This window comes from Apostichopus japonicus, chromosome 20, assembly GCF_037975245.1.
Source record: "Apostichopus japonicus isolate 1M-3 chromosome 20, ASM3797524v1, whole genome shotgun sequence".
NCBI classification, from domain to species: domain Eukaryota; kingdom Metazoa; phylum Echinodermata; class Holothuroidea; order Aspidochirotida; family Stichopodidae; genus Apostichopus; species Apostichopus japonicus.
This window is the reverse complement of record NC_092580.1, coordinates 31,188,410-31,211,978: the sequence shown is the minus strand read 5'-3', so window position 1 is coordinate 31,211,978 and position 23,569 is coordinate 31,188,410. Positions and strand designations below refer to the sequence as shown.

At 37.3% G+C, this 23,569-nt stretch overlaps 3 protein-coding genes across 4 annotated transcripts; 2 read left to right on the top strand and 1 right to left on the bottom strand.

Annotated features, from left to right (window-relative positions):
* LOC139961225 (cyclin-A2-like) lies at nt 1-5,926 on the top strand. The gene is made up of 9 exons (XM_071960286.1): nt 1-151; nt 1,949-2,050; nt 2,317-2,500; nt 2,738-2,847; nt 3,045-3,143; nt 3,243-3,398; nt 3,769-3,924; nt 4,065-4,301; nt 4,435-5,926. Exons 2-9 carry the CDS (start codon nt 1,976-1,978, stop codon nt 4,480-4,482), a joined length of 1,065 nt encoding a protein of 354 aa, XP_071816387.1. The 5' UTR covers nt 1-151; nt 1,949-1,975; the 3' UTR covers nt 4,483-5,926.
* A 2,824-nt stretch (nt 5,927-8,750) lies between these two features.
* LOC139961224 (cyclin-A2-like) lies at nt 8,751-12,760 on the top strand. The gene is made up of 9 exons (XM_071960285.1): nt 8,751-8,884; nt 9,579-9,680; nt 9,934-10,117; nt 10,393-10,502; nt 10,715-10,813; nt 10,911-11,066; nt 11,414-11,569; nt 11,681-11,917; nt 12,051-12,760. The coding sequence occupies exons 2-9, from the start codon at nt 9,606-9,608 to the stop codon at nt 12,096-12,098; spliced, it is 1,065 nt and encodes a 354-aa protein (XP_071816386.1). The 5' UTR covers nt 8,751-8,884; nt 9,579-9,605; the 3' UTR covers nt 12,099-12,760.
* Nucleotides 12,761-12,978: 218 nt separating this feature from the next.
* LOC139961221 (protein SHQ1 homolog) lies at nt 12,979-23,560 on the bottom strand. 2 transcript variants are annotated; one of them, XM_071960281.1, is made up of 11 exons: nt 23,403-23,560; nt 22,379-22,557; nt 21,266-21,330; nt 20,514-20,639; nt 19,538-19,740; nt 19,058-19,170; nt 18,132-18,247; nt 17,194-17,354; nt 16,289-16,466; nt 15,350-15,510; nt 12,979-14,786 (listed from the first exon to the last, which is right to left on the bottom strand). In XM_071960281.1, exons 2-11 carry the CDS (start codon nt 22,519-22,521, stop codon nt 14,289-14,291), a joined length of 1,764 nt encoding a protein of 587 aa, XP_071816382.1. In that variant the 5' UTR covers nt 22,522-22,557; nt 23,403-23,560; the 3' UTR covers nt 12,979-14,288. The 2 variants fall into 2 exon arrangements, with proteins under 2 accessions (XP_071816382.1, XP_071816381.1); XM_071960280.1 differs by having other exon boundaries at nt 23,418-23,544.
* Between the last annotated feature and the right edge of the window lie 9 nt (nt 23,561-23,569).

The window sequence follows — 23,569 nt, the reverse complement described above, 5'->3', positions numbered from 1 at the left end:
TGCTATTGTACTCCTTAGCAAACGTCTTAAGCTATTACGTAATAAGTCTGCTAATATGATCCTAGGCCAGTATATAAGAACATGACGCGCAGGTGTGGTTGCACAGAAAACAGAAGCCAACTTAGCCAAGATATAGTTTATCAACGAACAGGTGAGTAACTTAAACTTTGATTTTTACTACTACTACTAGGAGGGAAGTTTTAAGGCAATTCTCATCCAGATAGCTAAGACTCCTTTCCGCATTTTATTTTATTTTTTATTTCAACTTTATTTTAAGAGGGTAGCTCGTTTAGCAATAGCTAATCTTCCACGAGGCCCTCTGATAAGACATATAATAATATAAAAAGTAGGAAAATTTAAGAAGTCATAAATAAAATAATGCTTAATAAAATAGTATAAAAAAAAAAGTTTTTAAAAACTTTGGACATTGCACCATGACATAGCCTACCTTATGTCATGTCGGACCAATATTGACAAAATTACCCAGTGGCACGGGCCTAGTTAGAAACATATCAATTCCTTAGCGCCATTCCTTGTGCGGCACGCGAACTGAGTTCGACCGCCGCAGTTTTAGGCCTATGACTTTACCATATAGACCATTTTCCTACAGCCATAGCGTGAAAAGTTAATACCGAAAAAACTTAGTTCAAACGGCACTAAACAGAGAAATGTGTTGTCTCTAAAGTTCTGTTATTTTCTTAACAATGCAGTTCAAAATTCCACCGGACTTCGGTGATTTACGATGCAAGGTTAATAAATATCGAACTCAAAACCCTCATTGAAAACACACAGTAAATACTGAAGAAAATCACCATTTGATAGCCGTACTTTGTTTGCGTAACCATCCTCTTGAATATTCATTGACAAATTTAGTTCAAACGGTTTTGGAAAGGATTTTTTCTTAACTTTACATTAATGTTAAATTCATTTTCATTGGTCACTGTCTTCAATCGGACCAAGTACAATCCAATCGAATGTCTTCTAAGAAAAATGCAAGTTTCGCTTTCTTCGGTGGGCACGCCATTACGTAATATGTGTATCCTGTACTCTGCAATAGGGTACAGCTACGCAATGCACAGTGCTCACCTACATCGCCACAGCCGAGTTTCGCTTTTAAAACGTCATATTTTATTGAACTTAATATTATTTCAAAGAAAATGACCGTAGAATATGCATCATAAATATTGAAGCAAGTAAGTACCAATTAATTTATCTAATACAATCCTATAATTATAGAAACACCGTTTAAGACCCCCCTGATGAATGGAATAGTCCAAACAACTTGTCCGCACAGAGCCACAGGATTTTCGGTCAAGGTGATGAGTCATACGCGTTGGTCAGTAAGAGGGCTATTTTAAAGAATGTTTAGTGTGCATTTTAGAAAGAAAGGAATTGATATGGTAGCACATTTGCGTTTAAGTTATTGCTTGTCTAAGCTACTTTCCTCAGAATCTCAAAATATAGTTCTTATTTGTGAATTGAAGTCTCTTAAAGTGGACATTTAGAGGAAAGTAAAATAGTAAGCCCCTAGGTAATCATTAATTCACATGATACTTGCATGTGACAGGGGTATCAATTCTTGTTCTTTAAATGTCTTTTAAATGTGCTTTCAATTTCAATAGGTTAAAGAACTTGTAGCATGTACTAGTACTGTATAACGCGGAGGCGACTTTCTCGGTGATAAATAGAAATAACCTGGACGTGCCAACTCTCCGGTGCATGGCTCCCGATTGTCAGTAGTTCAATCTGGCTCATTGCCCCTCACCTCCCAAAGCTAACGTTATAGCGTAACAGTAACAATTATATTAATTCATACATTATTGTAGATTGTCTGTGTTCATGGAAAAAAAAATTCATTCGAGGTCTGATTTAGTAACCGCAATATGATCTCAATTGAACATTCTTTCAAGATTAACGTCGTTTCACTCATTTAATATTTCGCTTACAGGTAAGTAAACAATTAACCGAAATCAAGATGTTTGCCAGACGATTTGCCAACCAGAACCGATACCGCAAGCGAGAGAAGACTACCAAACAGGACATTAAGCAGGTAATATATTTAAACCGGGGTCGATAATATATGCTCTCGTTGTAGGCTTTCGAGCTCTGGGATGTTATTTCCTCAACCAGCTTCGCATTCGATAAAGGATAGGATATACACCCCCCACCCCACCACAACCATCAACGGCATCCTTTACACCTGAAAGAGAAACCAGTTCAGCAGAACATGCTTAATTTTTAATATTGAATATGTACAATATAGAATGTCTTCCGTTTTTTATTTATATGACTTCTGTCATATATTTTTCTCCGTAGATCACCGGAGTGCTTCAAGAAGTCTCTCTTAACTGTGTCCCTACTAAAGAGAGCGGTGCCATCAGTAAGATTCCAGTCATTTCAAAGGGTCACTATGATAACAAAAGAGTATCCCTCAAAGGAGCCGTGACAAAACAGGTCAACCTCGGAAAGAAATGCAGAAATGTCACCAAAACCAAGAAAGGTAAAAAAAAAATCTTGGAGCGCATTTTAGTACAATCAGGATCCTTCAGTGATACAGTTCTCATTTACTTTTTCGAACGTTGATTACTTGTTATGACGTATATCAGGATGTTAAAGTCACATGGCATATGTACGAAATGTTAAGCTACGAACTAAATGCATCCCATCGATATAACCCTACTCCACCCTCTGCTCTGCCACGTTTCTTTACGTATTTCGATCATGATTTTGTTTTCAGATGTTATGCCAACGAAATTGGTTACTTACGACGATGTTGTTATGGTGACCTGTGACAATGTTCTTCCCGTAGACGAGACTTATGCAACGGACATCCACGCCTACATGAAGGTTGGTATTACAACTAACCCCCAAATTTCGTCTAAATCGAAAATGCAAATTATACCATATTTTAATCGTCTGTTCTGTAACATGCTAAAGAATCCCACGCACTTAGATTGCTAGTTACATCCATATCTTTCACCTTCGTAATACGTCTGGTTGGGAAATTATCTATTCTGATTACTGTTCCCTTATCATTCTTTCAGAACATCGAATCCAAATGCTGCCCGACCTTAAAATTTCTTCAGAAGGATATTACGGACGAAAACCGTAGAGTACTGTTGGCGTGGATGAGAGATGTACAGGTAACTTGCTTGACGACATATTTCAATCCGCCATTTTATATAATTCTTTCGAGCTAGCGTTTTCAACTAACATGTGTGTTGTGTTTTTCCTTTTCAAAGGAATTCCTCGGAATGCATCAGGAGACTTTCCACCTAGCCATCACCATCATCGATTTGGTTTTGCTGAGAGGGAACGTTAAGCTCCAGGAATACCAACTTCTTGGATTAGTAGGCTTCTATCTTGCTGCCAAATTCATGGAAAGATATGTACCAGAGGTATATACCATATTTATAATCTTGAAATCAAAGTAAAACGGTTAGCAAACTGCTTATCCACTGTGTAAAAGTAAGTTGGCCTAACTTTTCGATCCTAACAGGATCTTCTTCAAGGCTAAAAACGTCGGGCAAACTTTAAAACTAATTTGATTACAACTAATTTGACTTTAAAACTACTTTGACTAAACTTTAAAACTATTGTAACTTTTTGGATTAAAATTTCATTAGGCCTCGATATTTTGAATTATCTATATTGCTTATGCCCCCTCCCCATGCTCTTCCGCGTTCTTTGATGCGTTTTGATTCTAAAAAAAATCAACACAGCATTCCAATTGCTAATCCAATTATGGCTTTCACTTGTTCTCTTTAGATTGACACTCTGATGTACTTGGCCTCTTATGCTTACAACTCTCAACTAATCCTGCAAAAAGAGAAAGAGGTTCTGCAGTTACTGGACTACGACCTGAATCTGCCCACCCAATCCTGGTTCCTGGATTACTATGCAGATGATGATAAATCCGCTTCGGTAAATATTCCTCCCCACCCCCCCCCCGCCTCCCTTTTGAATATTATGTGCCGAGCTTTCCGATTAACCAATTCCAATCCTTTTTCATCATAGTCCTAACCGACCAGAAACCAATACTTCTCTCGCCCTAATTTTTACAGGTTCGTCGCCTGGCCGAGGTTTTAATGGACCTCTTCATGTTGGACTCTCCGTCAGTGGCCGTCTTGACTCCATCCCTGCGTGCTGCCTCTTCTCTGGCGGTCGCCAATGAACTATGCCGGAGACCTCCTCACCAATGGCAACAAATTTTGTTGCTGAGATGCGGTTACTCTGAACTGGATCTTCAAGGACCCAGTCGCAGACTGACCCAGCTTGTTCGCAACATCGGAATCAAAGGGGTAAGCATTTTTCTTGCCATTTTTATTATACATGGTTACATGTATTTTTATAGCTTTTATTTTACTTTAAATTGGTTCCCAACAATGTATATAAATTGGATTCTCACTCTCCTTTCTTTCCTTTCCGTTTCAGCATTCAGTCAACACCATTGAAGAACGAGTATCATCGCTATTAAAATGACGGACCCGATGACTGACTGACTGAAACAGAGTACAACCTGGACTTGACTATAAAAACCTTGCCAAAAGACCAAAAAAATATACGTATATATTTATATATGGCTTTAAAAAATTATATATTATCAAACAGTTTAAAAAGAAATTATAAAAAAAACCTATATTATAACATTTATTATTTATCGGTTAAGATTCTTAGCTCTGTATGTAGTCTAATTAGCATCTTTAGCTCTGCGTTTAGCTCACATAGCATAGTATTTTGTTTAAATGATCACCTTGTTTTGATGGACTGATATATTTACTACTTTAGGGCAATCGTTTCTTATCATTAGTTAAGATTATTTAGCACATTTGTTTCTTGTGTAACAGCTCATGTACCATGTTTTTTTGTTAAAATGGTCACCTTTGATAGACTACTACGTCAAACCAGTTTCTGATCGTTATATATAATTCTTTAGTTCTGTGTTTAGCACATTTCTTTAATTATCATTCTTTAGCTTTCCGTTTGCCTTATATAAGATTATATCAGAGCTGCATGCACAGACTAATATGGAAGCATTAGACAACAGTGAAATGGGGGTTGCTTTTCACGGCATTTTCCATGGCAAACTATAACACTATCGAGTGGAGCACTAAAATAGTTCAACAAAAAAATGTTTGCCAGGTGCTCTGAGATACCGGAAATGACCTTTTACAGACATAAAAGGTGCATAAAGCACTCCACTTGCTCAAGTCATTAGAGGCGGGGAAAAAAATTGGTTCTTAGGTCGGGAGTATAGTACTTACCACTCTGGTCGCCATACTCTTTCGAAAAAACGCTTAAAATCATAATTCACTGCAATGACGTACACATGATCTGCCTTTTTGCCGTACAACGCAAAGCGCCCTCACTTTTTCAAGGCTTCACGGCTTAAACACACGGCGATACACTGTGCCAGCATTCTTCCTAGTTCACAATTTCTATGATGTAAACCTAATTACTAAATATCCTTGGGAATGCACATTTTCACGTCAATGAACCCATCCCATAGGCCCCCTACAACTATTATTTTTATACCAGTCGGCTTCAACGACGATGTGTTGCGCCCCTCCTTCTGTAACATCCTGGAACCGCCCTCTTGCGGGCTGGCTACATGATAGCTATTGCTCAGCATGGGTACTCTGTATGTGAACCATAACGTAACTCAACATTAAACTTGATTGCTGGGTGGGTTGGTAGATGGTCTGAAAAATTATTGTTGGTACTCGTGGCAACATCCTTGCAATATCACCGGGGTCAGTCTGATTCCAGAACATGAACTAAACTAGCTGTCAAAATGTATAATAAAATTCCTGCACCATTGTAGAACACAACAGAAATACACCAACCGTTCCATTCATTCACTTCTGATAATCGGTGACAATACTTGAAATTAATATTATGAAATAAAAAACATCCCAATTTCTCATGCGATTTTTTCATTTCTCCTTTATTGAGTGTTAATGTTATGTGGCAATGGTGGGATATGGTCCATAGTTAACACACATGCTTCTTTCTGGGCCAGGCCACCCAGGAAATGATTAGTATTGCAATCGCCACCAATTAACCAAGGCGCTGGGAGCACAGCTTCCTGATGAAGTTACTTCCTGATGAAGTTAATCATCTTCAATTGTGATTGGGGCTTTTCGAGCAACTGTCTCACTTATAAAATAATATTTAATCAATATTGCTCCCAAATATGTCAGAAAATCAAGAATAGTCATTCATGCTCCAACATGCCGCCCCTCTCATTCTCAAACTATTTGTCCCGACTGAAACGTAAACTCCCCAGGAAGGTACTTTCTAAATCTTCTGGCACTTTTTAGCGTGCTAACATTTGGGCCATAATAACTAGGTATCACATAGAGTAAGTCTCCCTCCAAATCCACGGCTAGTTCATAATTAGCCACCGGAGATTTTATTCAGATCCGAGTTGTTGCTTTCATCCAAACTCGTACACATATACTTTTATTTTAATATGTTCATGTATATATATTTTTTCATATGTGATTGAACGGAAACTAAAATTTTCAGCTTGATTTCATATTCATTGAAAAAGGAAGAGGAGAATAAATGAACGAGAAATCAATTTGTAGCTTTGATTGGTTATTGGTTGTACTCCATTCCGTGCATTATAGGCTTCGTAGCAAATTCCCTGGCAAGATCTGAAGTCCGTACCGTCCATCCGACGAAACGGGTCAAAACATCGGTCATATAGTCAATCTCCTTGCATTGGGACTGTGACCTTACCACGATGGTGTTATAGCTAGTGCAGACTATACCATCTACGGTTATTGGGTACAAAACGTACTTCTCTGCGAAAAGTAGATCACGGGGCAAATATTTTTTAATATATAAGAATTAACAAATGGAGGGGGAGGGAGGGGGGCGGGAGCCATTAAAATGCGGTGTCAACGTAGATTAACCAAAAAACATGTAAAAGTTAAAAACAATTTGTTAATAGCAGTTTGTGACACATTTTGGTAATGAAGTTGAAATTTGAGAAAAAAAATTAATCTAAAAATAATAAAGTCGAAATTATAAATTCGAAAATTTCCCGATTGACTTGTCAAAGTTTGAAATGAAACGCTAAGAATTCAAGCACAATATGAGATAAATAGTTCAAATTTAGAAAATCGTAGTTAAAAAATTGAATTCCCACGTCCCATTTGGGCCACCTTACCTTCTGCAAAACTTAAATTCTTCGGGGGGAGGGAGGGGGGGCGGGGTATCTTCAAGCATTTTGGACCACGCGTTTTGGACCCCGCATTTTGGATCGCTTCTCGGTCTTTTGGCTAAGATCATGTGTAGTGTCTGTTCCCTTTCGAGGGGAATCGTGATATTCACCTATGATGATATTCACCGATGATGATCACACAGTCACAATCTCGATGCAAGGGGACTGGGGTTGAGAGCGGATCAGTCGGTCGGCCCAGGTTCTTTCCTGGGTGACTTTTCTTCAAAAGCATATTGGACCCCGTTGAATTAAAGGAATGACAAGACTTCATCGCAAAATTATAGTGTAATAATATGAAGCTTTGTCCATCATAACAATAGAAACTTTACACAAGTTCCTTCTCCGTGGTTTCGTATGTATCAAGTTTGGGAAAATTCATTACTCTGTTCTTCTTAAACTTCACTTAAATGGGCAGATTTTGTTCAACTTCTGTCCTCCTATAGGCCGTGAGGCGATTTGCCAGTTCACTTGGCAGAGCTCTATCGGTATTGCTATATGTTGGTATCAAGAATGTGGGATCTATTTATATATATATATATATATATATATATATATATATATATATATATATATATATATATATATATATATATATATATATATATATATAATTGAAAACGTAATGAGTTGAAAAATCCAGAACAGTGAATACACTTCCAGCCTCCACCGGGATTCGAACACGGGCCTCCCGCTTTATGTATACATATATGACGGTGATGGTCGAAGTTTCCCCAATTTTCACAAAGCAAAAACTGGGTTAAAATGCCTTGTGAAACAATGAAAACTTCGACCTTGATTTGCTGTATAATTCAAAATTATACATTTTATTAACATGAATATATTTACCTTGAGGAACCAGCCGCGGTATATAGGGGAACACGGCCGACCCCCCCCCCTTCCCCTCCCAGTTATTGTGTTAAGAAAGACCATGCAAGATCATCAGTCATAGGTTTAGAGTTTTCGTTCTATGAATGTTTTGAGGTAGTGGGTTATGATAGCAGGGGGGGGGGGTCATGTGAATTGTCGGTGGAAGGTAACACCGTACTGAGAAGGGTTACTGGAGATTGAGGTGTAGTTGCAGGTTGTCGTAACAGGGTTGTTGGACGTATCGCCGGACTGCAGTGATAATGGTCAAACTGCATCAAGCGCAACACACTAGGGCAATCACTATGGACATTGTAGTTGGAACATATAACCCAAACTATATCAATGGAACGGAAACCGGCCGCTGTGGACAAAACGCATATACTTATCTGCCTGCTACTTAGAGTAAGACGGCCAGAAGATAATCGCCAAAGCTCATTGATTCAAAGATTTTATACATTCTTTAGTATCAAAGCACGGTGGCTAGATCTATATATGCTCTCAGAACGAGTCCCGGCCACGAGACTATCCCTTATTTCAGATTCCAAGTCTATTCATATTTAAATTAAGTAATTTGAAGTCAAGAAAGCTTCCGTTCTAAACCTTATCCTGGAACAAACACAGAAAAATGCGCATACTATTGTACTCCTTAGCAAACGTCTTAAGCTATTACGTAATAAGTCCGCTTAAATGATCCTAGGCCAGTATATAAGAAAATGACGCGCAGGTGTGGTTGCACAGAAACCAGAAGCCAACTTAGCCAAGATATAGTTTATCAACGAACAGGTGAGTAACTTAAACTTTGATTTTTACTACTACTACTAGGAGGAAAGTATTAAGGCAATTCTCAACCATATAACTTAGATTCCTTTCCACATTTTTGGGTATGTCATATACATAGCCTACCTTATTTCCCTGTCGGGCCAACATTGACAAAATTACCCAGTGGGACGGGCCTATAGTTAGAAAGTAGCACATTTGCGTCTAAACTACTTTCCTCTGAAAATCAAAGTGTATAGTTCTAAATTGGGGATTGAAATCTCTTACAGTGGACATATAGAGGAAAGTAAAATAGTAGTAAATGATACTTGCAGGTTACAGGAGTATCCATTCCTGTTCTTCTTAGGCCTTTAAAATGTGCTTAATTTCAGTAGGTTAAAGAACTTGTAGCCTGTACTGTATTATGCGGTATAGGCGACTTTCTCTGGTGATAAAAAACCTGGACGTGCCAACTCTCGGTTTTTAAGTACATAGCTCCCGATTGTCAGTAGTGTAATCTCGTTGCCCCTCACCTCCCAAAGCAACGTTATAGCGTAACAGTAACAATTCATACATTATTGTAGATTGTTTGATGTGTTGATGGAAAAAGATTTTCATTACAATGAGGACTATAGAGGTCTGATTTAGAACCGCAATGTAGTCTCAATTAACATTCTTTCAACATTAACGTTGTTTCACTCTTTTAATATTTCGTTTACAGGTAAGTAAACAATAAACCGAAATCAAGATGTTTGCCAGACGATTTGCCAACCAAAACCGATACCGCAAGCGAGAGAAGACATCCGAACAGGACATTAAGCAGGTAATATATTTAAACCGGGGTTAATAGTAATTGCTCTTGGGATGGTTATTTCCTCAACCAGCTTCGCATTCGATAAGGGATAGGATATACACCCCCCCCCCCCACACACACACCACCATCAACGGCATCCTTTACACCTGAAAGAGAAACCGGTTCAGCAGAACATGCTTTATATTTAATACTGAATATGTACAATATAGAATGTGTTCCGTTTTTCATTTATATGACTTCTGTAATATATTTTTCTCCGTAGATCACCGGAGTGCTTCAAGAAGTCTCTCTTAACTGTGTCCCTACTAAAGAGAGCGGTGCCATCAGTAAGATTCCAGTCATTTCAAAGAGTCACTATGATAACAAAAGAGTATCCCTCAAAGGAGCCGTGACAAAACAGGTCAACCTCGGAAAGAAATGCAGAAATGTCACCAAAACCAAGAAAGGTAAAGAAAAAAATCTTGGAGCGCATTTTAGTACAATCATGATCCTTCAGTAATACAGCATAGGGAACTTTTCTCATTTACTTTTTCAAACATCGATTACTTGTTATGATCATGCTGTAGTGCATGTTAAAGGCGCATGCATGGCACCCATGCCAGTGGACGAAATGTTAACCTACGAACAGATGAAGCTAAATGCATCCCATCAATATAACCCTACTCCCCCCTCTCGTGCTGCCACGTTTCTTTACGTATTTCGATCATGATTTTGTTTTCAGATGTAATGCCAACAAATTTGGTTACTTACGACGATGTTGTTATGGTGACCTGTGACAATGTAATTCCCGAAGACGAGACTTATGCAACGGACATCCACACCTACCTGAAGGTTCGTATTACAACTAGAACCCCCAAATTTCGTCTCAGTAGTTTTTCGTCTAAACCGAAAATGCACATTATACCATATTTTGTTGGTCTGTTCTGTAACATGCTAAAGAATCCCACGCACTTAGATTGTTACATCCATATCTTTCACCATTTGTAATACGTCTGGTTGGGAAATTATCTATACTGATTACTGTTCCCTTATCATTCTTTCAGACCATCGAATTCAAATGCTGCCCGACCTTAAAATTTCTTCAGAAGGATATTACGGACGAAAACCGTAGAGTACTGTTGGCGTGGATGAGAGATGTACAGGTAACTTGCTTGACGACATATTTCAATCGGCCATGATATATGGTTCGGTCGAGCTGGCGTTTTCAACTAACATGTGTGTTGTTTTTCCTTTTCAAAGGAATTCCTCGGAATGCATCAGGAGACTTTCCACCTAGCCATCACCATCATCGACTTGGTTTTGCTGAGAGGAAACGTTAAGCTGCAGGAATACCAACTTCTTGGACTAGTAGGCTTCTATCTTGCTGCCAAATTCATGGAAAGATATGTACCAGAGGTATACGCTATTTATAATCTTTAACTGATTGGTTTAGGCCTCGATATTTTGAATTATCTGTACTACTTCTGCCCCTCCCCATGCTTTTCTACTGGAAGACTTATGCGACCATGACCAAAAAAACTCTGGTATCTACAAGACAATTTTGACTACGAAAAACTTACCGTAGTATGGTCGGTATAAACAGTTTTTCGTTTTACGTAATGAAACTTTTTTCTATATGCCATGGCCGCATAAGTCTTCCGTACTTATTCTGCAAATTTCTTTGATCCGATTTTAATTCTAGCTAAATTCAACTCTGCTTTCAAATTGCTCTTCCAGTTATGACTTCCACTTATTCTCTTTAGATTGACACTCTGATGTACTTGGCCTCTTATGCTTACAACTCTCAACTGATTCTGCAAAAAGAGAAAGAGGTGCTGCAGTTACTGGACTACGACCTGAATCTGCCCACCCAATCCTGGTTCCTGGATTACTATGCAAAGGATGATGAATCCGCTTCGGTAAATATTCCCCCCTCTCCCTTTTAAATAATAATACTGACATTTCAAATTAACAATTCCAATCCTTTTTCATCATGGTCCTAACCTTCCAGTAACCTGTACTTTTTCCAGGTTCGTCGCCTGGCCGAGGTGTTAATGGACCTCTTCATGTTGGACTCTGCATCAGTGGCTGTCTTGACTCCATCCCTGCGTGCTGCCTCTTCTCTGGCTGTCGCTAATGAACTTTGCCGAAGACCTCCTCACCTATGGCAACAAGGATTGTTGCTAAGATGCTGTTACTCTGAACTGGATCTTCAAGGACCCAGTCGCAGACTGACCCAGCTTATTCGCAACATCGGAATCAAAGGAGTAAGTATTTTTCTTGCCATTTTTATTATACATGGTTACATCTATTTTTATAGCTTTTATTTTACTTTAAATTGATTCCCAACAATGTATATAAATTGGATTCTCAATCTCGTTTGTTTCTTTTCCGTTTCAGCATTCAGTCAACACCATTGAAGAACGAGTAACATCGCTATTGAAGTGATCTTGAATGACGGGACCCGATGACAGACTGAAATATGAGTACAACCTGGACTTGACTACAAAAACCTTGCCAAAAGACAAAAAAAAAAGAAATACATATATTTATATGTGACTTTAAAAAATTATATATTATCAAAGTTTAAAGAGAAATTATAAAAAAACTATTCTAACATTTATTATTCATAGTTTCAGATTCTTAGCTCTGTGTTTGTGTAATTAGCACATTTGTTTAATTGTCAATCTTTAGCTCTGCGTTTAGCTCACATGGCATAGTATTTTGTTTAAATGATCACCTTGTTTAAATGATCACATTAAACTAAGTTTTGATGGACTGATAGATTTAGTTCTTTAGGGCCTCAAACAACCTTTTCTTTTATGCAAGATTCTTTAGCTCTGTGTTTAGCACATTTGTTTAGTTATCGATCTTTAGATCTGCGTTTAGCTCGTGTAGCATATTATTGATCACCTTTGATGGTCTAGTAGTTACTTATTTAGTACCTCAAACCACTGTTTCTGTTCATTGTTTAGCTCTGTGTTTAGCACATTAGTTTAATTATCAATCTTTAGCTCTCCGTTTAGCTTATATAGTATCTTTCTTTGATTAAATGAGATCACCTTGTAAAGTTTGATGGACTAATAAATTTATTACTTTAGGACCTCCAACTTATCTGTTACTTTTCATTGTGTCAATTTTGTCAATTTTGTCCGTATTTTCAATACTATGCTGCAATATACATTTACTGCACTGACACACTAGCTTGATTAGACCTACAAATATCACTTTGAAGATCAAACATGTAAGTAGCTGCAATTTAATATATATTCCCTCATAATATATATTCCCTCATCATTAGACATGACCTGAACACCAAAAAATATTGTTTCACCTACTCTCAGAACTTGTAACCTGAATAATGCAAAGCCACTTCATAAAAACATGTGTTAACGATTGTAACACGCATTGCCATGCCATGCAATGTATAGGCTACACATGTTTGTATAGTTATTGCAATTTCAAGATTTTGACCTGTAACCTCATTAATATTCATTATATGAGCAATAGGGTTTATCTAATCATGATGGATCACCCACCCAACCATGCCCATGTCTAGTTATTGTGCATACAAACTTACAAAAATAGCCTCGCCTCCTCATACATATGCATGAATCAATTGCAAGACACATCAGCATGTCTACCAATATCACCATACCATGTTTGATGAAACACCAACTTGTGATTGCCAAGTTATTGTAGTTTGAAGATTTTTACATTTGACCTTGACCTCGTTAATATTTATGTTATGTCCATCAACTCATTATGGACTTCTCACCCACCAAGTATGGCATTCCCTTGTTGAGTTAGCGTGCATACAACAAAAGTGTCACACATACACACACACACACACACACGCACTCCCACCCACACATACATATGCCGACCTGAAAACAGAAGCGATTGGTTTAAATGTCATCCTTTGTATAACACAACAAGTATCTTTAGTATGTATTGATATACTTTAATGTTAAGTTCACTTTCAATTATTGAGTCCTCACTAGTCACTACCATGTCCGTAATGTATTTTGATAGGTGTGATACAGTTTCACTTCTTGGAAACTGCCGAACAGCCAACTTTATGCTGTGTGTGTAGAGCTGTTGGTTATCTAACTTCAAAAACTTATTGGTGGCTTTCCAGTGGGTGGGAGAGGCAAACAGCAGGTGGGAATTTTTTGGATTACCCCATTGACAACTGTTTAGTAGAGCTAGATATCAAAGGTGTATGGAACTAAAACTTCATGGATGATAGCACAATGTCCCACATCTCCATGTCACCAGGGACAATATAAACTAGGCGGGTTACATAAACAATACACCAAAGGCTACTCAGAGGAGGCAGGTGTGATCTTCGTTTACAGTTCACCGTTCGCTAACGGTTCAAGACGCACAGCTGTTCTGTGACGGCAAGCCGACATGAAGAATATAGCCCTGCACGTATCCGCTGCCTCTAAGGCACTGTCAATTAGTCAAAGGCTGATGATGAGACTGCATAGAACATTATCATTTGGTCTCCCGAGATCATCGCTATATTTGACAATGAATCCATCTTGCTGCAGAATGCTGCAGCGTTTTCTTTTTGACATCTTGCCTAAATAAATTATCTTGCTTCTTCTTCAACCATAAATCAATCCAGAATCATCCATTACTGTCATCATCAGAATCCAATCTGGTGTCCAAGGCATCACTCTTGCTCTTTTCGATCATCAACGATGCCATGTTCTTGCTAAGGCTACCGACGCCTTCTGGTAAATGTGAGAGGAGCGTCTGTGAATTGGTCACAGTTGACGTTCCTTGTACTACCCTTCGCCCCTTGTCTCCGGGGTCTGGCTCGTTGGTACCCTCCGCATCTCCCTCTTCTCTATGTGCTACAGCTTCTCCCTCCTCAGAGCTTTCTTCTCCCTCTCCCGAGCTTTCTTCTTCCTCCGCATAAGACTCTGAGCTGTCTGTACTACTCTGCTCTGAGTGTGAATCTTCACTCTTGTCATTTCCTGGTTCCTGCAGTAAATGAGGATATCCCTTCATCTCAACTGTTGGAGGTGATGTCGGTATCCCTCCATCCTCCTCAAGGACACACCTGGCCGCTTCCTCTAATTCGTTCAAATCTAAATCAACATCTTCTTTGGAAAGTTTGACCTGGCATTAAAAAAAGGGAGATGGAAAACTTTCTGATCATGCTGGAAGTGGCTTTCAAGTGTTCAAATTTTGTCTTAGAGTAGACTGTAGTAATGAATGTTTAAGATAAGACGACACTTGTTCTGATACAAACCAGAATTTAAAAAGACATTTCTAGCAATCGTTTAAATATTAAGATCAACTTCAACAAGCACATTACCAATGATCTTCTCACTTCCCTTCTTTCTATGAAACATTTAATACTTTTTCTTGACCCTCGTCAACCAGATTTTCGGGGCTCTATATCTGCGAAACATTTTCTGTATGCTAAATTTGGAGATAACACCTGATAACCTTTAACCATATCAAGAAGAAGGTTCCTCAAAGTTTCTCAAGTTCCTGAAAGTTCTTGAAATCCAGTACTACTGAATGAAATCATACTATCCAAGATCATTTATAGCTAATGGACTTAACCATGGTACTTGAGCCAGAGTGTGAAGGTTTGAATAGGAAACCAGGGCTGTCAGATAGGACGCAACCTTTACTTTGTCAAGTTATGAAGCCAGTTTCTGACCCAACCTTACCTTGTCAAGAGATAAAGCCAGCTTCTGAATCTTCTCTTGAGGTTGACCCTGCAGCCAGACGCAGTAATCTGTGATGTACAGCTCATTGAGTATGTACCGTGGATCATCTTCTGATAACAAACGGTGAACTTCTAGTAAAGCCTTTAATATCTGATTACGACCTGAAATGAATAACGAAAAAACAGAAAGATGTAATTAAACAAACAAACAGATAATAACAATATGGCTGTCATTATTCACTCCAGATTCATAAATTGATTTTCAATCCTTTTTCTAATACCACATACACAGGGGCTGAGGCAGAAATGGTAGATGATGGTGTCCAAATTTTTTAAAGTGGGTGTCATACCATCTTGGGGCAACATGATAGCCGAAGGCATCATTGCGATCGTGAACTATAAACTGAATTGAATGTTTAATCAAACTGTTGGCTATGATGACAACAATATCACACCAAGTGATCCATATTCTGAGGAAGTATTAAAAGCAGGACAACCATAGCATTAAGATTTAAATTCTGTCATTTATATTACTTACTCCGGCAGAAAATGTAACACAAAAAAAAGGTGATTAAAATTTAACAGAAATCAAAATAAAATAAAACTGTTAGCAAACTGCTTATCCACTAGAGAGCCTGTGTAAGAGAAGGTTATGTTGGCCTGACGTTTCGATCCTAGCAGGATCTTCATCAAAGGCCAAATGACAAGTAACAGTAACAGAAGGGACAAAAACATGCACAGAATACAGACAGGTTAATGAGCATGGTGAACACAAAGAGATAGATGTCAGGGGATTAGTAGACAAGGGATGGAGAGAAGAAAGAAAGAAACCAACAGGGGAAGAGGAGAGGTGGGAGATAATCAGTGGAGGGATAAGGAGAGGATTAAGGGAAGGGGATAGGAAAATTTAACAGCGTAGAAGACTAGTAATATTACAGACCTAAATGAAAAATGGTCTTGACATCATCTACTGTAGAGATAGCAAGCTCCCAATGTCTGTGAAGAGGGTAACAGAGGGAACGTCTCACAGAGGACACTAAAACATCCCTCGGGGTAGATTGTGTGTCCAACCACGAAAGGGTAGTACTTAATTTGCATATCGTCCAAGCAGACTCCACCTGAAGTATGAATAAACAAATCACTTGGTAATAAGAATATTCGAAACATTTCAAATATTGGGAAGATGAAATCACTTCTCACCTTTAAAAACATTTGTAGAGTAAGTTTGAAAATGGATGCTAATATTGCATTAAGGTTACAAAACAACTGCAAATATTTAAGTGGGTTCAGAATATCATCTTCTCCAGAGATGACGTTTAATTTAACTCCCCTGAAGATGAATTATCGCTTCTTTACAATTTGTTCCACACATTTTCAAGATTTCGGAAAGTTCATTGACTGTTTTGAAATAATTCCATTCTGCCAAGCAAAGCTTAAAAGGATAGTCCAGGTCAAAATTTTGTTTCGATTTGTTAAGAGGAACATAATCTAAGCATTCTGGTGATATTTATCAGTTCCTATGTACTATTTTTGTGATATTGACAGTTGAAGTTATCTGATATTCTACCAAAAGTGAAATTGAAGCAAACAGGTGTGATGTCATAGTTGCAAACTGACAAATACTGTTTACATATAATTTTATACTCCACAATTGGTTGCATCTATAATGTGAATGGCCATAGGTATTAGTATTTTATAAACTTCACATGCCCTTTAGACAAACTAGTAACCCTATCCAATCCAAGGTCAAATCAATAGAATCAAAAACGAAATTTTGACCTGGAATATTCTTTTAATCACCATCTGTTTTCAGTCTAGTGTTATATCCTATCAAAACAACCTTACACTGTTGTCCCCTTCTGTGCTTCGGTGATTGAAAGCGTAGGCAAAGATGACATCCAGCAAGCCCATGTAAGCCTCTATTTCCATGTTCTTGTCCAGGAGGAATTCCTTCCGTGGTAACTTTAACATCTGTTCTCTTTCTGCCTCAGTGAACTTGATCAAGTCTAAGATTAACAAGAAACATAACAAAATAATTACTACTACCAATAAAAAGTCAAGTCAACTTGCTATTGTACCTATTTTACTACCAACAAATAGTTATTATTATTATATTATTTTTTTTGATATAAATCAACTGATTGGGAAATTATAAATGAGGGAAAGTGAGGTCCCTGGTTCAAATCATGCTCTGGCCACAAAAACTCTTGCCACTTTTCCAAAATTATTCCAATGAATGTCTATGTTTGAATCCAGACAATAAATTCATAAGGAGTGTTAGCTCAGTGGGTAACGCCGGTGCCTTCCAATCATAAGGTCCACAGTTCGAGTCTCTCCAAGATTAATGTATGTCGTCCAGTTACAGAGTTATTGACAATTGACAATTCATAATCATGGACGTTAATATGAATCTAAGAGACTGACTTCGGTCAGCTTGTGGCTTTGATAAGCCAATGAGACTTCTTGTCAAGTTCCTGCTCGCAGGAGGATCTAAACTACATACATTTTATCAAGAGGTATGCAATTTTCTGTTTATATTACTATGTATAGTTTGAAAAGTACAAAAGAAATTGTTTGGCTTAAATGGGATTCGACCCAACAACGACAGGATAACATATGGTTTAGTCAGAATGATACATAGTCCCCACCTAATGAAAAAAAAAAATTGGAACATTTTAGTCTCTTGAAGAGAGATATCAGATTGGGAAATAATGACAAATCTTGCTAAAAAGGATGAAAAGAGGGCTGTACGCTTATCAAATTTTTTCAAATGATTGTGGTACCTGGTGAGGGATTCACACATTCCTCTTGGGTCAATTGGTCCTCCTTCTTCTGTTTCTGCCAGACTGGTTTGTAATTTAAAAGTTGTTGTATAGTTTCCTCCTCATACAGGTCAGCTCTAACAAGAAAACAAGAAACAAGTAAAAATGTTTAGAACATAAAATATGACAAATTTGGTTTGGCATCATGTAACTGTCAACTAATTTTGTTACATAGGGAAACATATAAACCTCAACATTTCTGAAACGTTATTTTATGCAGATTCACCAGTATATCACAACTTGTCTTTATCACTTTTTCCTATACCTTAAATGTTCTTTATATATATGTATGCATTTTCCCTGTATGGATAAAACAAAACATGCTACCAAATTCCTAATTTATTCCATTTATATAAATATCCTGATAATATTCCCAAGTATTTCCCCACTTTATGTATGGATTTCTGCACATTCCCCATCATTTCTGGTTACACTCCTCTCTGCCCTGGTATAGTTTTATACAGTAACGTACCAGATATGCACCTGACATATCCCTAATATTAAACTTTGTCAAATACCCCAACCTCCCCCAATAATAAGTCCCCACTCACCCTCACATATCTCAACATTTCTTACTCATCTTAATTATTCCTATGAATATATTCCAATAGCTTTTTAACATATCCCAAGAGTCTCCTATACCTGTGAAGTAACTTGTGACTATAGTTGAGTGTGACGGAAAATGGCTGAACCCCATTGGATGTCCCCTCTTGCATGTGTGGGTGTGACAAGTTACCAAAGACCAGGGGTTCACTGTTATATAGTCGTGCGAGAAGTTCCTGGCCTTGATACAAGACTCAAACCAAAAATACAACTACTGTATGACCCTAACTATAGCAGGGAGCAAACAATTTTTTGGGGGATTTTTATCGAACCAATGCACTCACAAGTAATGCTCATCATCAAATTTCTCTGCCTCCTCCTCTTGCCTCGCTTCTCTTTTCTCCTTTGCTGTCATGTGATCTGGATCTGGAACATCTACTATGCTGCTTAGTTCCTCCTAGATGTGAAAATAAAACCCACAACAGCTTGAAGGAAACTCAGATATGATCCAATCAAGTTTAACCTTTACTCTAGACTCAGTGCCAGAGTATACAAATGTGTTGCAGTAGTTGTGACAAGGTTGTGATATGTATTAATAAAGTTGCATGTTACAGTAGAGGTGTAAGAGCAATTGGTGTTGTTGTTCATTACACTGGATGACACATAGTAATTGTGGCATGTTCATCATGGACAATTTCTTTTAAATTTAGTGAGCCCAGTTTGCAATATCTGCTTTTGTCCATCAAAATTTAAACAGATTGGACTACAAAATGCCATTCTAAGATTTGACTGTTTACGGATAAAGAATTTAAAATGATATTTACCTGCAGTCGAGAGAACACCCCACTCCTCCTACCAGCAAAACCATACTTGACAGGACCAACGATTTCATCTTCATCTAGGCTGCAAGGCGTTTGATCAACCTCCCAATTGATGTCCCCATCTTCTCCTTCTTCATCCTCTTCATCTTCCTTAACGTCCTGCCTCTCCTCATCAGCAAGTTTAATATCTTCTTCGTCCTTCGTTGCTGCTCAGTAATTAAAAGAAAAACCTTACTCTGTCAAAGAATCTCAAGACATGCTTCATATATCTTCAAAGATGAAGAGCACGGAGGAAACTGGGTAAAAACTTTTTTTTACACTTATTCCTTTATGAAGTGGTAGCTCAGTGGGTAACGCCGGTGCCTTCCAATCATAAGGTCCACAGTTCGAGTCACTCCAAGATTAATGTATGTCGTCCAGTTACAGATTTTTTGACAATTGACAATTCATAATCATGTACATTAAATATGATTTTAAGAGACTGACTTCGGTCAGCTTGCGGCTTTGAAAAGCCAATGAGGCTTCTTCGCGAATTCCTGCTTGCAGGAGGATCTAAAATACATACATACATTTTCTCCTTTGGCTCCTCCCTACATATTAGGGTAATGTTATCACAGCTACAAAATTACATACAATAGGCCCTAACTTCCTGCCAACTACCTATGATCTTTAAAGGGCACTTTACAGAATTAGTTTTATGCCTAGCAACACTTACAACAAAAGTGCTGGTTTAGGAAAATTCCATATTTTTCAATGATTCAATTATAAAGCTCTGAATTCATGATAAGGTATTGTTGATTATTGTAAAATGAATAAAATCAGCCAGAAAGGCTGTTATTATTGGAGGCTAAACAGCCAGCTGTGTATATGGGAGAAAGGCGAATGGCTTATAACTTACATTTCATGTTGGGTGGCTATCCAGTTTACAGTCTTAGCTAAATTTGGATCATATATGCAAGAAATGATCTCTTACACTTACCAAGCGGTTCTATAAATGGTTCCGATGCACTGTCCGATCCAGTCGGTGCCATCAGCTGGGTCAACATATCCAGTCCGTCAAACTTTTCACCTGGAGTCTCTTTGGGGAATCGTATTGTGAAAGTTCCTGTTGAACAAAAAATTGGAAATAAATTACACAACTGAAATAACAGCTTAAGGCAAAGGACTTCATAATAACAATGTGTGGAAGGATGCATTTCTTTACAGATTTCACCATTCCTACCACATATATAGAACAATTCTCAGCAATATCAGTTGAAATACTAATGTGAAAATTTTGTGAGAAATTTTAGGTTTGAAATATTCTCAAGATGTATACTTGTTAATAAGTAAATGGTATACCAAGTAAATATGATAAAATTTTGCCTGGTATAAACAGACAATCATGTATAGAGCAAATCATATTCATTGGTCAATGGTCCGCAGCAATCAAACATTATTTTCTCACAAAATTTGACCCATCACTGACCAACATTTTGACTGGTTATTCTGTCAAAACCTTTCAACATGATAACATCGATACCGCTGTGAAAGCTGCTAAAAATGTAAGGTGAACCTTGAATATACATTCAGTGTACTAAAGTAGTGCCATCAGAACTTTCCACAGGAGTAAAGAGAACCCAACGTTAGATTACAAGGTAATTTAATATTACCGAGAGTAGTTTTCGCATTCAGTAATCAATCTTACTCAATGTACATACCCGTTATTGTTAAATAAATCAAAGAAGTTACCTTTCTCTGGATCATAGTTGGCAGTTTCCCTTCCATCCTCTACCAATGCTCCCGGGAGAGTCAATCTATCGCAGGTAAAACAAACATGTACTATATATATATATATATATATATATATATATATACATGTATATATATATATATATATATATATATATATATATATATATATATATATATATATATATATATATATATATATATATATATATATATATATATATATATATATATATATATATATATATATATATATATATATATATATATATATATATATATATATATATATGTATATATATATATATATATATATATATATATATATATATATATCTGTACACATAAATACGTAGGAACTTTCACTAGGTGCTCATCAAATACTTCCAAAATAACAGCTCTTTAACATAAACTGAGGCAAAATCCCATTAAGTGAGTCCCTTTCAACTACAAATTTAGCCAACCCACACATACTGACCCATATTAAGGGAGGGGAGAGTGGGGCAATGGTAGTTGTTTTACCTAAAGTGACATCAGAAAGTCTGTATGCCTGTCTCTTATACTGGAAAAAACCTATGATTATGATAGTGTCTAAACGATCAGTTCTTAACGTAAACTTGTGTGCCCGTCTTAGTCACATACTGATTGGTTAATTACTATAAATGATGCCTTGGAAGTGTCAGGATTCCACAAATAAAGATATCATCCATGAAGATATTTTTACTATGCAAAAATTAGTAATGTGAAACAACGCAGAATTAATTTGAAGAACTTCAATTTGCTTACATGTATGTATACCAACACATGTATTGGGTAAGGGGGAGATGGGGTGGGGTGGGAAGGGATGAGCATCAGTAGAATCAGGCTCTTTTCTTACCACAAACAATTAGCTGAGAAAACAGTCTGTTACTATGTCAACCAGCAATCCCCAAATTATATGATACCTTGCCTCCCCTGCAACATTACTACAGAGGAATGCTGACATGAATTCAATCAAAATAATTTTACAAACATATTTTAACGGAAAGATGTCATCAAAGAATGACTGTGAGTTGAAACTTAAGTGATTTGAATGTTATTTTATTATTTCACATCCACATTAAACAAGCTTACCTTAGAAAGTATGGTTTAGAATAAAACTTAAAAGCCTTCCCATCTACAAATATTTCAGTCTCTGATACTCGTGCAAATCTTGCTTTTATGATCAATGTAAGAAAGTCATCTTCTTGACACACTTCAAACGCTGGAGTTAGCATGGTTTCATTATTTATATGAGCCTTCAGTAGAAATTCCTGTATAGTAAGAACAACAGAAAGACATATACAACAAGGTGCAAAAGATGGCAAGAAAAGTTTATAAGGCCTGCACCTCAAGATTAGATTGAGTAATTAACTGCAATAAGTGAGGCTTTATTCTAACTTGGTTGTAATGAATGCAGATAAGTTTATAGATCTGTTTCACTGCTAAAACACTCTCCAACTTCAATTACTTAAGCAACTTCAACTCAGGTCATAATTCAGCAGTACGTTTAGCATTTATCTTGAACCTTTTCTCTTCAGCTTTGTACCCAATGTTTCTTACAATAACTTAAGGGTCATCTTCATTTTCTATGTTGTAAGCACTGTTAGTGTTAAATTACATTTCTACATGTTCAGCTTTGGATTCTCTTATTGCGTGTCATATCTTTTCATGGCCTTATTATGTTATGGTCTAAAGTATTTACATTGTGAATGCAATAGCAATCATGCACTTCTTAACAGTTAAGGTTTCAAAACAGAAGTTGAAGATGAAATTGCTGTTGAGCAAAACTGCAAAGACAGTTTTTTACAAAACTGTTTGGTAAAATCAAAGTAACATAACTAACTGGGGTCCTAGAGAAGGATAAGCTCCGACTTGCCATGTTTTCTTTCAATTAATTTTGTTTTGCATCGTAAATGGAACAAAGATCGATTGCAGACCGCCTTTGATTAATCATCTGTCATTACGAAAGACACTATATGAAACAAGTTAAGGCTAACTTAGGTAGTGCTAAAGCCTATGTTACTTGTTAGTAATTACTAGGCTAAGTTTGGCAAAGTATAACTATACTTGGCCTTTGCAGTCGATTAAATAAATGACACGTTCATTTTATTCTTACCTTTTTCTGACTTACAGTAGGAATCTCAGTGATAGGAATCGGTATATCAATTTGCAGCCAAAATTTGACTGATAGATACACAGCGTTTAATGTTCGACACGTTTGAAATTGTCCCGCATTGTATTGTGATGATCTTCCTAGCGTGCTTGGGACTGGGAATTTCCCAT